Source organism: Canis aureus, chromosome 6, assembly GCF_053574225.1.
Source record: "Canis aureus isolate CA01 chromosome 6, VMU_Caureus_v.1.0, whole genome shotgun sequence".
In the NCBI taxonomy this organism is placed as follows: Eukaryota; Metazoa; Chordata; class Mammalia; order Carnivora; family Canidae; genus Canis; species Canis aureus.
The window spans coordinates 36440190-36455324 of NC_135616.1; the positions used below are offsets into that span (position 1 = coordinate 36440190).

The 15135-nt window shown below is 53.5% G+C and overlaps 1 protein-coding gene across 3 annotated transcripts in view; it reads right to left on the reverse strand.

Moving 5' to 3' along the window:
• Positions 1-2859: 2859 nt before the first annotated feature.
• ST8SIA5 (ST8 alpha-N-acetyl-neuraminide alpha-2,8-sialyltransferase 5) overlaps positions 2860-15135 on the reverse strand; it is a 63832-nt gene continuing 51556 nt past the window's right edge. For all 3 annotated transcript variants that reach the window (XM_077900685.1, XM_077900683.1, XM_077900684.1), the window contains one exon: positions 2860-14108. In XM_077900685.1, coding sequence (XP_077756811.1) covers positions 13640-14108 — 469 coding nt within the window. In that variant the 3' untranslated portion in view covers positions 2860-13639. The remainder of the gene's footprint in view (positions 14109-15135) is intronic.

A 15135-nucleotide genomic window follows, 5' to 3' on the forward strand; every position in this document is an offset into this window, starting at 1 on the left:
CCCAGGTGTGTTCCTGGAGACCCAGGATCGAGTCCCACATCAGGCTCCCTGCATGGAGCCTGCTTCTCCCTCTGCCTGTGTCTCTGCCTCTGTGTGTGTGTGTGTGTGTCTCATGAATAAATAAGTAAATAATCTTAAAAAAAAATAAAACGTATATTGGACTGTTGTTTCAAAAAAGAAATTGAAATCAAGATAGTTTTAGAGACTCCATGGCATTAAAACACAATGATTAAGAGAGCAGGGTCTGAAACAGTACCAGGGGTTGACAGGGACACGGAACAACTAGAACTCTCACACCGCTGGTGGCAGTGGTAAGTGGTACAGCCACTCTGGAAAAGTGTTGGCACCGTTTTATAAAGCTAACCAGACACTTCCCACGCCGCCCCGGAATCCCACTCCTGGGTATCTACCTAAAAGGAGTGAAAAGATCCGTCCACACAAAAGCTGTATGCGGATGTTCATACGAGCCTTATTCATAATAACCAAAACCCAGAAACAACTCGGATGCCCATCAACTGGTACAACTCAACCATAAAAAGGGAGAAGTCGTGATACCTGCTACCACACAGATGAATCTCGAAAGCATCAAGTGAAAGGAATCAGTCAGAAAAATGTGCATTTGGTCTGATTACGTGGATATGACTTTCCGGAAGATGTAAAGGCAGACCAGGGGTTGCAGGGGCCGGGCGGGGGAGCAGGGTTGCCAGCAAGGCCGTGTGAGGAGACAGTGCTTCGCTCCAGGGCTCCCCCCTCTCTCTCTCGCTGGCCTGGCTCATTTGCTGGCGCTCCGCGTCCAGGCGAGAGCCCGCCTGTATAAGTCCCACAGGCCACTGACTCAACCCTCATCCCCAGCTCTGCGGCGTTAGGACCCCGTGGGTGGTTGTCTGGGTGTGTGCTCAGGCCAGGCGTTGCAGACCTACTGTCATCCCAGGCAGGGCCAAGGCCACTGCCGGCCACCTCCTCCAACCAGGCTTAGCATCCCCCAGGCTTAACTGTGCAGGGTGGTTATGCGCCCTCATGGGTAAAGCTGATCCTTGGATTCCCATCAGTTTCTTGTCTACTGATAAAAACCCAAGGAGCAGACATGGTAATTACGGGAATCACAAACCCCTGATTATCGAGAAGAGGCTGTTTATCCCGTGGGCCATTTATACATGCGCACATTTGCACGTTACATATGCACATGAAATGACCTTACTGCCCAGCCTCATTCCCCTTCAAGGGCATCCTCCTGCTGCTGAATGGATTCTCCTAAAGATTGCCTTTGGTCATGTCACTGTCTGGCCTTCACTTACACCTCAGGGCAAACAAATTTTGTCAGCCGAGACTCTGGATCGCATGCAACAGGAACGAACACTGGCTTGTTTAAGTAGAAAAAGGATTGTTTAAAAAGTCAGTGTTGGGGGCAGGAGATCTCTTGGACTTCCCATGAGGTCTTAGGAGGCTGCACCCGAGAAGGGACACCTGGAAGTGCCCTGATCTGGGGAGGCCCTAGTGTCCCCAGCACTGGGCCTAGAGAGGCAGTTTGTACCAAGGTTCAGCACTGGCCTCTGCCGCCCCTGCCCGTGCCACCCCTTGCCAGAACAGACTCCGCTGCCTTCCACCAATTCAGAGTCAGGGGCTTGTGCGTCTGATGGGCTGAGACTAAGTCATGGGCCTATACCTTGCTGCAAAGGTGGCTGGGAAAGTATTTGGCATTTCAACTCTTAATGTTGGGAGCTGTCCTCTCCTCAAACTTTAGAAGGGCGCTCAGATGCAAGGCTGCTGAGGGAATCACCAATGTTCCTGACACGAACCCTGGCGCTTCAAGCTGACATTGGAGGCCCTCTGTAATTGGACCCCACCTCTCCCTTCAGGGGGGTCACACATCCCTGGTGTGTTCCTTCTGCAGGCCTTAGTCCATACACTCCGATGTTAGAGCTGCGGCGTGCACTTCTGTATCAGCCAGCTATTGCTACGTAACGAGCAACCATAAAAAATAAAAAAGACCCTGGGTAATGCAAGCATTATTTCTCACATGTCTGGAGCTTGGCTGGGGTGACTCGCTTACCCTGGGCTCAGCTGGCAGCTCTGCATCAAGGTACAGGACTGGCCGGACTTGGCTGGGGAAGCTCTGTTATGTGTGGGTTCACTCAAGGGCCAGGCTGAAGGAGCAGCCCCTGCCAGAAAGCTCTTTCCGTGGCTGTGGAGGAAGGGCAAGTGGGGTGACCTTGACGCTGCCGGCACGCTGAAGCCCTCCACTCGCATGGCAGCTTTCGGCTGTGCAAAGCAACACACGTGGCCGAGTCCAGAGGCAAGGGCCGTTAAGATCTCATAGCTAAGGGTGTGGATATGGCAAGGGGTGAAGAACTGGGATCAGTAATTCAACATACCTGGCCCCTCTCCCTCCCACCAGCCCGCACTCCCTTCCAAGGAAGTCATGTGTTCCCCAGTGCCCCCTAGAGCATGCGTGTGGCCCTCAAGACGTGACCAATGAATGAGCCGATCACAAGTGTGCGTGTGTTGGGGTGAGTGGGGTGTAGAGAGCACATGTAAGTAGGAGGAACCTGAGTGTGTGGCCTGAAAGGTCTGGGTCCCACCTGTGGCTCCCCACCATCGCGTATCCCCAGTTTCTCACCCGCGGCAACCAGTGAGTCGGCTATCTCAAAATGAACCATCTCCTATTCTGGAAGCAGGGCCACTGATGCAGTGGCGTGAGGTTGCTGGTTTTCCTGTTTCACTAAAATGTTAGTTCCCATAGCCACTTTAGGCTCCCGGGGATATTTAAAAAGCTCACCTTCAACCCTTCCTGCTCAGTCTGATCCATTCTGCTCAGAGCCACCGAGGGATTTGTACTTAAAAAGAAATCAGATCGCGAGCCTCCATTAAGTGTTTATTAAAGAAATAAATGAACTACATTCAACTTCTGTTCCCCAGTTTATTGATACATTCATCCCTTCATTCAGTCAAAAATATATATTGAACTCCTACTTCCCTGACCCTCAGAGTTTTCTTTTTTCTTATGATGACAAGACTAGAATGCAGTGCCCAGGTCTCAGGGCTAACCCTCAGACCACATCCTTAGATTCCACAGTTGCTTGCTTGAGTGTTTGGTGTTATGCCATCATAATAAGAAACATTTAAACATCTTGCAGGTGGCATCCATCCTTGTTGGGAGGGAGGGAGGGAGGAAGGTCAAAGGTGAGCTAAGATCCAGGTTCTGTAGGAGATTGAATGCAGAGTGCATGGGGCTGTGTTCTCCGCTGGAGGGAGCTGGGGAGCTGGGGACAGGGAGGCACTGAAAGGGTCAGGAAGAGGAGAGGCCGGAGCCACAGGCTGAGGCTGGGGCTGCCTGGGGTGTCCACAGGGGGAGGCTGGCTGGCCAAGGACATGTCAGCCCAGGGATGCCAAACATTCCATTTGAGGTTGCGCATTTAGAGATGGCTTCCATCCCTCTTCTCTCCTCCCGTATCACTCTGGGATGCATTATCCCATCACTGACGGTCTGCATCTAGTACCTGAGTGGTTAAGGGATATAAAGCCAAACCATGCTCAGGAGCTAGAGTCTGAAGGCAGAGGGGCCGTGAAAATGCCAGCCTCTGGGAGGCTGCACGTTGTCTTCTCCAATGGGAAAGCATGGGGAGGACTTTGGACTTCCCCAAGTTGCAGATCTGGGGAGTCTTTTCTACAGGCTAGCCCTGGTCAGGCTGTTTGTGCATGAATTTTAAAAACTGTATATATGTCTTACATATATATGTATATAAAATCCTATTTTAAACACACTCATGGAGATTGGCATGGAAAGAATCTTTTTAAAAATTTTATAAGAAGATAATTAGTGCTCAGAGGCCTTTTGATGTGACTCCAGACCTTGACGGCGACCTTGCTTCAAAAAAGTAGGTCTGCATAGCTTCCAGGTAGGGGCACAGCTGAAACACCACCTGCTCCGGCAGCCCTCCAGCTCGCCTGGACTCTTCCTCCTCTGACTCGAGCCTGCGGTGCCCTCTCCACATCCTCCTGCACCCTGTAGGGTGTCACTTCAGCTTCCTACCTGACTGTAGGTCTGGATCTGGTCTCTGCACCCTTCTTGCGAGCCACCTGCTCCCCGGCTCAGATGCAGACAGGTCTTCCCATAAGGACCCCACCGAGGACGGCCCAAACCTGTGCCCAGGGTGGCTGTGAGCCCCTTGCAAGAGCCAGCAGCTTCCTCGGAGTGGGGGGGAGGGTGCTGTGCCTGCAAGAACCCAGCCCCCAAACACACACACACACACACACACACACACACACACACACACACACTGGGCCACAGCGCAAGAGCCTTTGCTAGATGAACTGTCTGACTGGTTTTATTGGGTGGAAAAGGAGGGCCTTTCAAGCACAGTGACAGATACAAAGTACCCTGATTATACTCTGAGGACAGATCAGTCATCACTCCCAAATCCCTCAGGGACAGCCACACATGGCTGGCGGGGTGCTGCAGGGGTGTGTGATCCCTGCTCCTGAGCAGGGCTGAATGAAGAGAAGGGAGGGCTGGAGCCCCTGCTCCCGGACCCCAGAGGCCACAGGGCCGTGCTCTCCAGGGTGATCAGGGCAGTTGAGGAGCCAACCCAAAGAGCCAGGGCCGGGGGCTATGTTCCAGCGACATCCCAGTGCCACTCACACCGAGTGTCTCCACGTCCCAGCAAATGACACCCAGGTCTCCCTTCCCTTCCCAGTGCGGCCCAGTGCCCCGTGATTGGGCTCCCAAGAGAGGGGAGCAGGAGCGGCTCCGGGCCCAGGAGCACACGGGGCTCGGTTCGTCCTCCGGCGCAGGAGGCTGCTCAGGGTTGAGTTGGTGCCACCAAACCCTCAGGGACAGACTCCTTGGCCTTCCCGGGACCCACGAGGCAGGGCTTCCTGTGAAAGGACCTGGAGCCTGGCTGAGGCCGCGCACAGCTGTGGGGCAGGGAGCACCGGGCCGCCGGCCAACGGGTTTCCACTGCTCCCCTGTTCACCTCCGTGGTCTGTCCTGGCTTCCTCTGGGGAGCCAGGTGGCCGGGGATGGACCCCAAACTGTAACACTCAACAGCCCAGCAGACGCTCATTGAGATAAAGTGTTGTTTAAAAAAAGATACAATAGATGCATATATTTTAGCCCAAACAATACGGCTTCGAAGAAGAGTTATGGCTTTCTGACGGGAGGGCAGTTGGGTCTGGAAAGGAAATTTGCAGGCCACAGGGAAGACCCTGTCGCATCCCTAAAACATGTGTGCAGGCAAGAGAGCCCCAGGGAGGGCCAGCAACCAGGGCAGAAGGACACACTCCCAAGGCAGCCACGGTGAGTCAAGGGTCCCACTGGAGAAGGGGACAGGAGAGTTGGCCCCCATCACCCAGGACCCCAGCAGCCTCCTCCCAATGGCCACAGCACTGGGGGCTGCGTCCCTGGCTCTGAGCTAACTCCGTCAGCAATCCCACTTTGCTCAGGCTGGGGGTGTTGGGTGACTCTGCCAAGCAAAACTGCCTCCACTCTCACCCCCTTGGGTACAGCCAGCAAGTGTCCTGGTTCTGGGGCCCCTGAGCTCGGGACCTAGAGAGGAACGAACACCAAAGAAGATGTCTCCCCCACCCCCCCGCCCCCCAGCAGGGAGTGAGGCTGGGGCTGAGGCCTGGGCCTGGACCCGAGGCCCATCAGCCTGACAACCTCAGACAGAAGGAAGCAGATAAGCCCCAGAGGCAAGAGCAGAGCACGGCTGCCTCCCTCCCGGCCCCCAGCACCAGAACTCCACCACAAATCCCATGTGACCTGGGGCATGCCACCGTCATCTTTTTGGGGCGCAGTCAGGTAGGGAGGCTCCTAACTGCCCCAGCTTCTCGGAATACAGCCAGTCCTGGTGAGAAAGGAGTGAGGAAGGTGTTTGGAAAGCAGAAGTGCTCACCTGTGCAGGGGGGCAGTGGGGAGGGGGGAGTCGTATTCTCAAATTCACAGATAAATCCAGGCTCGGGTCCCGGCAGCACCTGCCCTGGTCCCAGCACAGCAAAGACACCAGAGGTGGAAGCAGAAGTGCAGAAAAGGAACACCCTGGCCCTCGCCCTGGCCCCCACCATGGGCCATGCTGCAAGTCTCAAGGGGGAGGGTAGGTGGAAGCGGTGCAGCGTCTCCTCCTTCCTCCTCACCTCCTCTGCTCTGAAGGGTGGCAAAGATCAGAGGGAATGACACCTAAGTCCAAAAGACTGAGTTTGTCCACCTCATTTATCCTATGCTATCAGATAATGAACTATTGGCCCTGCCTGAACCTCAAGATAACGCAGGGCTAACCTTTTAAGCACCAAGATTTCTATGACTGTTTTAAGTGTTGCGGGGAGGGAAGTAATTCCAAAATGGGTGCACTGCTTCCTCCTCCTTCTTAAACATAGTATACGGCTCGGCTCGGCTCATTTCCCTACCCCCATGTGGTTGAGGACACCACAGGCGAGCAGACCTAAAAAATGCTTCATGACGACGCATTTGCCCCTCCACTAAATGGCCTCAGATCACTTGGCGCTTTCTGACACGTACAGTTTTGATCTTTGTAATGTCGTTACTGCTAGCTGTCACTTCTTGCTAGATCCAGGTAGCTGTTGTCATTCTCTTAACTCGCTTTCCTAGGAGAAGCCAGAATCAAGTTCCCCAGAATTGAATTCAGAATTAAGGTGAACCCCATGAGGGATCTGCTGTTAGCACAATATTTGGTCCTAAACAAACAGAGCTTTTTAGCATCTGTTTCAGGGGCTCAAGATTAATTCTCCTTCATCTGAGTCCACAGCTATATAAGGGCTGAGTGAGCTTGCTTGGGTAAGTGGTCCTGGGAGGTGAGGTATGTTTTGACCTTATTTCGGTAAGATAGGGACCATATTCTCCATGAACAAGTCTCCCAGGTGTTGGGGGGAGGGCTGGAGGGGGGGTCTAGTAAACTTTGCACTTGATCGTGGGATTCTGAGCTGCCTGCCATTTGGATCAAGTTCTCACTGGGACCACACCATTGGGGGCATCTGCAGAGGGAAGGGGCAAGGGGACGTGTCAACCCATTGGAGGAGAGACTGAGACAGGATCCAGACACTACATAGCTGGTTTCAACTGCAGCCTTTTCCAAAGGAAGGTGGAAAAGGAAGAGTGTAATGCAGCAGGAAGGGACCTCTACTCCCTGGGTCACACAGGCCATTTCTGTAGCACATCTTCTCACCACTACCTTCCTACTTGTTTTCCGTGGGTGCGGTGGGGGTGGGGACAGATCACTGCACCCAGTTTCCCTACACACACACACACACACACACACACACACACACACACACTCCCTGGGGCCCAGGAACGGTCTGTGCCAGAGAGTGCAGTGTGGCCCACCGATGCTATCCGCCTTCCAGCACCGGTCACAGAATGACCTTCCCCTGGTCACAGGTTGGTGGTCCCACACTCCAGAGACATCAACCCCTTAGCTCTGATCACAACTGCATGGTATGGTAATCCCAGGCACAAATAAATTCTTAATCCAGGCCCACTCAGAGCCCTCTAACCTGGGAGAAGAAATATCTATGTACCTTTGGTTTAAAAATATTTCTTAACGTTTATTTCAGTGTTTAAAATGTTCGAAAAAAGAAAAGCTATTTGGTACCTTAAGAAGCCTCAGGCTCCAATCAGCTTTTCCCAACCCCCAATGCAGGGGTGGGGGGTGGGGGTGGGGAATGCAGGAGAACAGGGTCCAGCTAGTCAGAAGATCCTCTAGTGGCCAGGGACTAGTGTCACCATGTCACCATCATCACCATCACTTGGGAGCTGTCTGAGAAAGGCCCAAGCCAGCTCACCAAGTCAGAGACCACAGGGCGGAGGCCCAGGAGCCCCTGAGCGCTCCAGGTGACTCGGACTCTGACAAGGGTTCAAGTTCCAGAACCGCTGCTCGAGAATAGTGGTTCCCAACCCTGGCTACATGTTAGAATCACCAGGAAAGTTTGAAATACCTCGGTCAAACCTCAGACCAACTGGATCTGGGGGCGGGTGGGGTCCCAGCAGAAGTATTTCCCAAAGCTCCTCAGATGACCCCAAAGTAGAGCCAGGGTGGAACCTCTCTGCCTTAGGGCAATGAATCTTAACCGCTATGCAATAGAATCACGTAAGATTTTTAAAAATAAAGACAGGAGGCCCTCTCCCTAAGCCGATCATATCAGATTCTCTGTGAGGGCTGGGACATGGCACAGGGGTTACTTTATGAAGATCCCCAGGTGATTCTAATGCGCCCACAAGGCTGAGAACCACAATTCAGAGGAAATAAAACTTTTACCCCAAAGCTGAGCAAGTCATTTTGTTGAAAGAAATGAGTTACTTAGTTGCCAAGGGAACCATCCCCCGAGTGGAAAGAAAGACAGTCACTGATTTCTGGCTTTTGTGCCAAGAGCTACATCAGCGACTGTTTTTTGAAATGAAAAAAGCCGGGAGGTGGGGGGGCTTCACATAAAAGACTATGCAGGGGAAAATATCTAGACTTGAAAAAAGATGGGCAGAGCTGCTGCCTCTCGGGACGCTGTGTAGCCAGGACAGCTGAGGCCTGCTAGCAAAGCAGACCAGGTCCACGCCGAGCCTCCACAAAGGCGCCAAGATCATCAGAAGCCAGGGACAGACCAAGGGCCCAGGACAACTGCTCCAGATGGAAAGGAAAATCAGAATTCTATTACAGAGACACTGGAAACAGTTAACATCATTGAAGAACAGCTTGTACCTGCCTAAATGCTTCTGTGAGAAATAAACCAGTCACAAAAAGACAGATACTGTATGATTCCACTTATGTGAGGTACTGAGAACAAATTCACAAAGGCTGAAAGCAGAGCGGTGGGTGCTGCGGGCCAGAGGTGGGGTGGGGGGGCGGGAATGGGAGTTCTCCTCTGATGGGTACGGAGCTTGTTCTGCAACATGAAAAGTGTTGTGGAGATTGGTCGCACAACAATGTGAATGCACTTAGCACTACTGAACTGTATACTTGAAAAATGGCTAAAGTGGTCAATTTTATGTGCATTTTATCACAATCAAAAATAGGGAAAAAAGTATATCTGATCATATCCAGGCCAAAATGGATTTCATAAATGTTTTAGATTCCCAATTATTTCTTTCGTCGCTAGCTTAATGGCAGGTTATATTTTATACTCATGTTTATACAAAGTGCAGAAGTTGAGTTGTGTGCCATATTTCCACTTTCACTCTTTTCGCACTGAAGTCCCTAGTCTGAGTTTCAAGCCAGACATCACCACTCACTCAGCAGCAGCCACCGAATGGCAGGCATCATGGGGGGTGGTTCTCCAGTAGTTATGCTGACATCGAAGGTGAAAGAAAAGGAAGAGCCAAGGTTGACCCAGTTTCTGGGGAAAGTGCAGGAAAGCCATTCACCAGTGGAGGGATGCGAAAGGGAGGAGGCAGAGGGACCGGTGCTGAGTGTCTAGTTTATGCCGGGTTCTGTGCTAGACATTGTAAGACCCTATTTCACTTGACCTTTGCCACAGCTAGAGAGGCTGGTGTCTTGGCCTCACTCCTCAAATAATGGATCAGAGGATCCAGGGACTTAAGGCAGCTCCCTGGAGGTCACCCAGCTAGTACATGGTAAGAGGGAACCCTGAAGCCAGGTTGTCCTTTCAACTATGTCAGCTGAGGACACGATGAGATTGGAGATGCTGCGCAGGTACAGACGTCCAGGAGACTGTGGTGAGTGTGCTTCTGATGCTCTAAGGGAGACCTGGCTTGCAGGTAAGGAGGCTGAGACACAGGGACAGGACAGGGGGTGTGAGGAGGTGAGATTTCTGCAGGAGCACGCCTGCTGAGAGAAGAGAGCCCTGAAGAAGCCTCACAGGAGGTGAATCAACAAAGGGGCCTGAGAAGGAGCATTCAGAGACAGAAGGAGTCAGGGGAGAGTGGTTTGTTAGGCAACAAAGGAAGAGAGGCCTCAAAAGGATGGTGAAGCCACCACCACTACCCCCATCACATGTCACGTGAACGTCAAGGATGAGGCCTGAGGAGCGGCCACTGCTTTGGCCATCACCAACCTTCAGAATTCCAGCTTAACTCCGGTAGGCCCTGTCCTCTTCCCCTGGTAACTGTCCTGGAGTGCAGACTTGCCAACTCCCTGCACAGCTCCTGTGCAGCATGTGGGCTCTGGACTCCGCGTCTGGACACCCTCTGGGGAGGGCACAGGCTATGATTTGATGGTTGGTCCCTGGCACCCAACACAATGCCTGGCACAAAGTAAGTGCTCAGTAATTACTTGTTGAGGGCCCAGCTGAAGCCAGCCCTGTGCCCTCCCTCAACCAAAAAGAAGCGCTGCCCCCGCTGGCTCCCCCCACTCAGCAGAGTGCAGGGCTGGGGGCTCTCTGCTCTCTGCAGCACCAGGTGACCAGCCAGCAGAGTCGCCCCAGCAGCTTTGCTGCTGAGTTTCACAGGCTGCATCTGACCTTGAGCCACCTTCCGTTCTGCTTGGCTAAGCACTGAGTCATTTACTTGTTTTTGCTGTCTTTTAACCCTGGAGCAGTGAGTTTAGCACAGAGAAGACATGAGGGTTGTTTTATTTGTGGGAAATCGATTTCCCTCAAATGAGAATTTAACTGGTAGTCTGCATTACCCCATGGTACGGAGTTGGAGGAGCAGGGAACAGAGCAGGGGGGCTTCCTGAGTCAAGGCCCACATCCCTTGGAGCCTTTGAACACAATTTTTTTCCCACAAACACCGACTGCAGGAGAACAAGCATGGCCTGGAAGTCAGGAGAGTGGATGAGTCCCAACTGAGGCACTCGCTGGCCATGGGACTTGGGCAAGTCACTCAACATGTTGTCACCTAACATGTATGCTTTCTGGGCATCTCCCCTCACCTACAAGATGTAGAGATGATCTCAGCTCCCTGCAGGGCTGGAGTGGCACCCATTCTACCACGGGTGGGTGAGTGTTGCTACAGTGGATGCGGGTGGGGGACACCTCCAAGCAGAGACTGCCTCCCGGACCCAGGACAGCCTCCCAGAGCATTTGTTCCTGGAGCAGGGCCCAGTTAACACCCTGCAGAGGCACCTCCATCAGGATCCCTCTTGTTCCAGCCCTCATGACACTGGCTGAGAAGCAGCTGAGACAGACGAGCATAGGCTTTGGGGTTCCACAAACCTGGGTGCGATCTCCTCCATTGGGTGCCTGACCATGGGCAAGTCACTAGATCACTGTGAGCCTCCAGTAGGAGCCTCCTTACCTAAGGGGGTCTTGTGAGGACCACAGGAGATAATTGCAAAGAAATGTGCTGGGCCTGACGTGGAATGAGAGCACACTGAATGTTAGCTGTTATAATAGTAAACACTACTTGTGGCTCAGATCTGTATATCAAGGATGCCTCCAAAAACAAATTAGAGGTTGTAAAGACCCTAGAGATCTTTCGTAAGCCTCTAGTTGTAAAGATGAGGCAATAGGCCTGTGGGGAGAGAAGAGACTTGCCCTAATACCCACAGGCAGAAATGGGACCATGAGTCCCGACTCCTCTATGGAGTGAATCATGAGGTTCTATCCCCCGCTCCTACAAGGGCCCTGCTGGGGCAGACACCAACCCACGGCACCCCCAAGCAGTGGGAATCCTGATGTCTGATTGCCACGGCTCCTGCCCCCAAAACACTTGGAACAGAAGTGTCACCCAGGGGCTCTGTTCAGTAGGTCACCCCTCCTTCTAGGTCTGTCTCCTTAAATGAGACAAAATGGTCTCTAGAAGCCTCACAGTTCTGACATTCCACGGTTTCAAGAACTGGGCTCAATTAACCACAAACATGCAGATGGAAACCTCAGCTAACTGGAACCTTCCCCAGAAGTATCTTCCTTGGGAGGGACAGACAGACCCCAAGAAAGCCTGGTCATCCCCAGGCTCACACAGCTTTTCCCAGCGTATGGCTCACTAGGGTCTAGTTTGTCTCACTGGCTACTTCCCTGCTCTACAGACAAGCAGCCCAAGGCTTGCCCAGTAAGGACCAGGGCTCAGAACAAAGGTGGAAGGTCAGCCTCCAGAACAGGGTTATGCATGGAGCATACCCTCCAGGAAACACAAGTCCAAACCAAGGAATTAGCCAAGAAAGGAGCCCTGGACCAGCAGCCTGGAGGCCCAGGGCTGAGCCCATGCTCTCCTCTGTCTCTCCCTGGCTGGGCCTGCTGCTCTGCCTATAAAATGCAGTCACCAGATTGTGCTCCCCACTCCCAGCTGACAACCCACAGCTCCTTGCCCTCCTTGGGCTGGGCTGGGGTATGCCCTCCACCCCAAGAGGACAGTGACTCTGCCTTTATTGGTCATCCTGTCTTCCCAAGCCCACCCCCAGACCCAAGCAGAATAGGCTTCTGAGAAAAGGCAGGAGGGGCCTGAGGTCCTCCAGAACTAACATTCCCCGAAGCTAGGTTCTAAGGCAAGTCTCCGTGGGTGTCTATCAGGCAGGACCACACTGATGGCCCAGACAGCATGGGGGAAGCAAAGACAGTGAACTTCAGAGGCGAAATGCCATGCTAACTCCTTTCAGCCCAGGCACAGTTAAATTCCCAAAGCACAGGCTCCGGGGGTCCATGGGTGGGGAGGCCACCAGGTTGCATGATGCGGGAAGTCCTGCCTTCACAGTGGAACCCTCAGTGATGCTGGTGTTGGAGGCCGTGAGGCACTTCCATCTGCGAAGCTCATCAGTCACATCTCAGCGCTTTCCAGCCTGGAGCCTACAGTTTCAGCGCAGGAACACAATGCAGCAGGATTCCGCAGGATTCGGGAACAGAAAGAGGAAGGGATCTTATAAATAACTCCTGGTTAAAATAGAGCTGAAAATAAGGAGACTGGAGAGGAAGCATATTGCGAAGCACAGATTAAGTCAATACCATTGACCTGAAAACCTTCGTGCAAATGGCTGGTCCTTGTCATTAGGAGGATCAGACACAGGATTGGACTTGGAGGTGCCGAGACTGTGTGTGTGTGTCTGAGGATGCGTGTGAAAGAGCGTGGCTCTCAGTTGACAGTGTTGAGGCGAAGATGCTAAGACACGGGGCTTGCATTACATCTCATGGTGTCACTTAAGGGACTTACATCAGCTGGAGTGACCTTGATTAAACCCTGGACCTCCCTAAGCCACTGTATCTGTCTTCATGGGAAGGTCCGGCTGCTGGGTAGATCTGTAAGCTCAGAGGTTCTAGATAGCAAATCACGGCTGGGGCCTTGGATAAAACTCAGGAAGCCAAATCTTGACCGTGCTCACATGTTCAGTCTCCCTCTTTTCTGTCCTTCAGGGCCTTCCCTCAGCAGTGGCAAGGCCACTACAGTGTGTGCTTTCCCGAATGCTAAAATTAAGTGCAAATGTGCTTTAGTCACTTGCAACCCCCAAGGCCCCATCTTGAGGCTTGGCTCAGCAGCATGCTCCCAGTGGGCAGGGTGGGGACACGGGGACACCCCTGCCCCTGCCAGCCGAGGCCAGGATGCTTAGCACAGAGCCGATTCTACCCGGGGCCTCCCCATCCCTGCCTCCTGGCCCACCCACCCAAACAGGAAGCTGAACGCCCCGAGGTAGTGACAGCCCGAAGGCCAGGCGCCCCCCACACTGCCCGGCGCAGGAAGGAGAGGAAGAAGAGGAGGAGCGCGTTTCTGCTCGCCCGGGGGTGGCCAGTGGCGGGCCAGCGTGCGCCGCCCTCAGCAGCAGCTGCAGGTGCCTGTGTGCACGCGCAGGATGCCCCGGCTGTGCAGGTGCAGGAAGTTGAAGATCTCGGAGGGCATGGCGTGGAAGCCGGGGCGGGGCTTGACGTTGTCGTAGTAGTGGTGGGTGATGTAGAGGCCCGAGGGGTTCATGGGGAAGGCCCAGAAGCCGAACAGGTGCACCTCCTCGCAGAGCTCGAGCGCCGCGGTGGCCAAGATGAGGCCGGTGCTGATGCGCTTGGCGCGCACCCCCAGGCTGAGCCAGTAGCGCGACACGTTGACCAGGTACTGCGGGTGGAAGTAGTACACGGCCTGTGGCGACTCGAAGTCGTCCAGCACGTACTTGACGCGGATGGACACGTCGGTGTTGCGCGTGTTGTAGAAGGCGGGCAGCAGCACCGACGCGTTCTCGTACACCTGCAGCACCCGGTAGAAGGGCCGCCGCCACTTCTCCAACTTGTGGAACCTGGGCGGAGGCCAGAGCGAGACGGTTGGGGGCCAGGTCCCCAGGCCTGGGCCCGGGAGCCCCTGCTGCCCCCACCCAGCACCCCGGGCCTGCGGAGAGGCCCATCCCGCTCCCCACCCTGTCACTCACCTCCGAAGATGAACGCCCTGCCTCTCCCAGCCGCTGCTCTATTTGTGTGCGGAGCTCAAAGGGACAACAGTGTAGGGAGGGCCACGCTTCACCCCAAAGGACGAGGGTGCCCCAGGGTGGGCTTGGTGGGGAAGTGGAGAGGAAGCAGAGGCTCTCCCTGGAGTCCTCAGGGCGTTCACCTGTACTTTCTTTCCCAAGATCCCCAGTGAAGTACGACAAATGAGCCCACGTGTCCTCTTTGCCCTCCTGCCCCACAGCCCTCACTTACCTTTTTCTTCACATTAAAGAGCTCCCCCCCACCCCACCCCCCACCCCTGGTGGGCTCATCTCTCTCCTCTCTGATGCTCTTTTACTTTGCTGACTCAGTACGTGCTGCTGGCCATTGCACCTGATTTACCAACTCCCCAGCCTCTGGTCTCTGGACTGTTTTCCCTTCCACCCCCAGCCTGACCTGGATGGTGTGATGATGCCTCTGGTTGGAATTTTAACCCAATAGCACCCTTCCCCGAGGCCTCCCAGACACATGGACCCCAGGAGGGGAACTGGGTAGGTCCTGAGATCTTTGTAGGAGGCCTCTTCCCAGAGCTGCAGGGACATACCAGCATGGGGAGCTGCCTGCCCCATCACCACTGGAAAGCTTTATGGCCCATCTACGTGAAGACTGTCTAGTACTGGTGCTGTCCAAGGAAAATACAATATAGGCCACATATGTCATTTTAAATGTCCTAATGACTACATGTAAATAAGTAGAAAGACATGGGTGAAATTAATTTTTATCATCTTATATTTAATGCTCACAATGTTTTATTTAACTTGACATACCCCAAAATACTATGATTTCTACATGCAATCAATATATGCAATTGATGACCAATGGGTCATCCTCTTTTGCATGGTA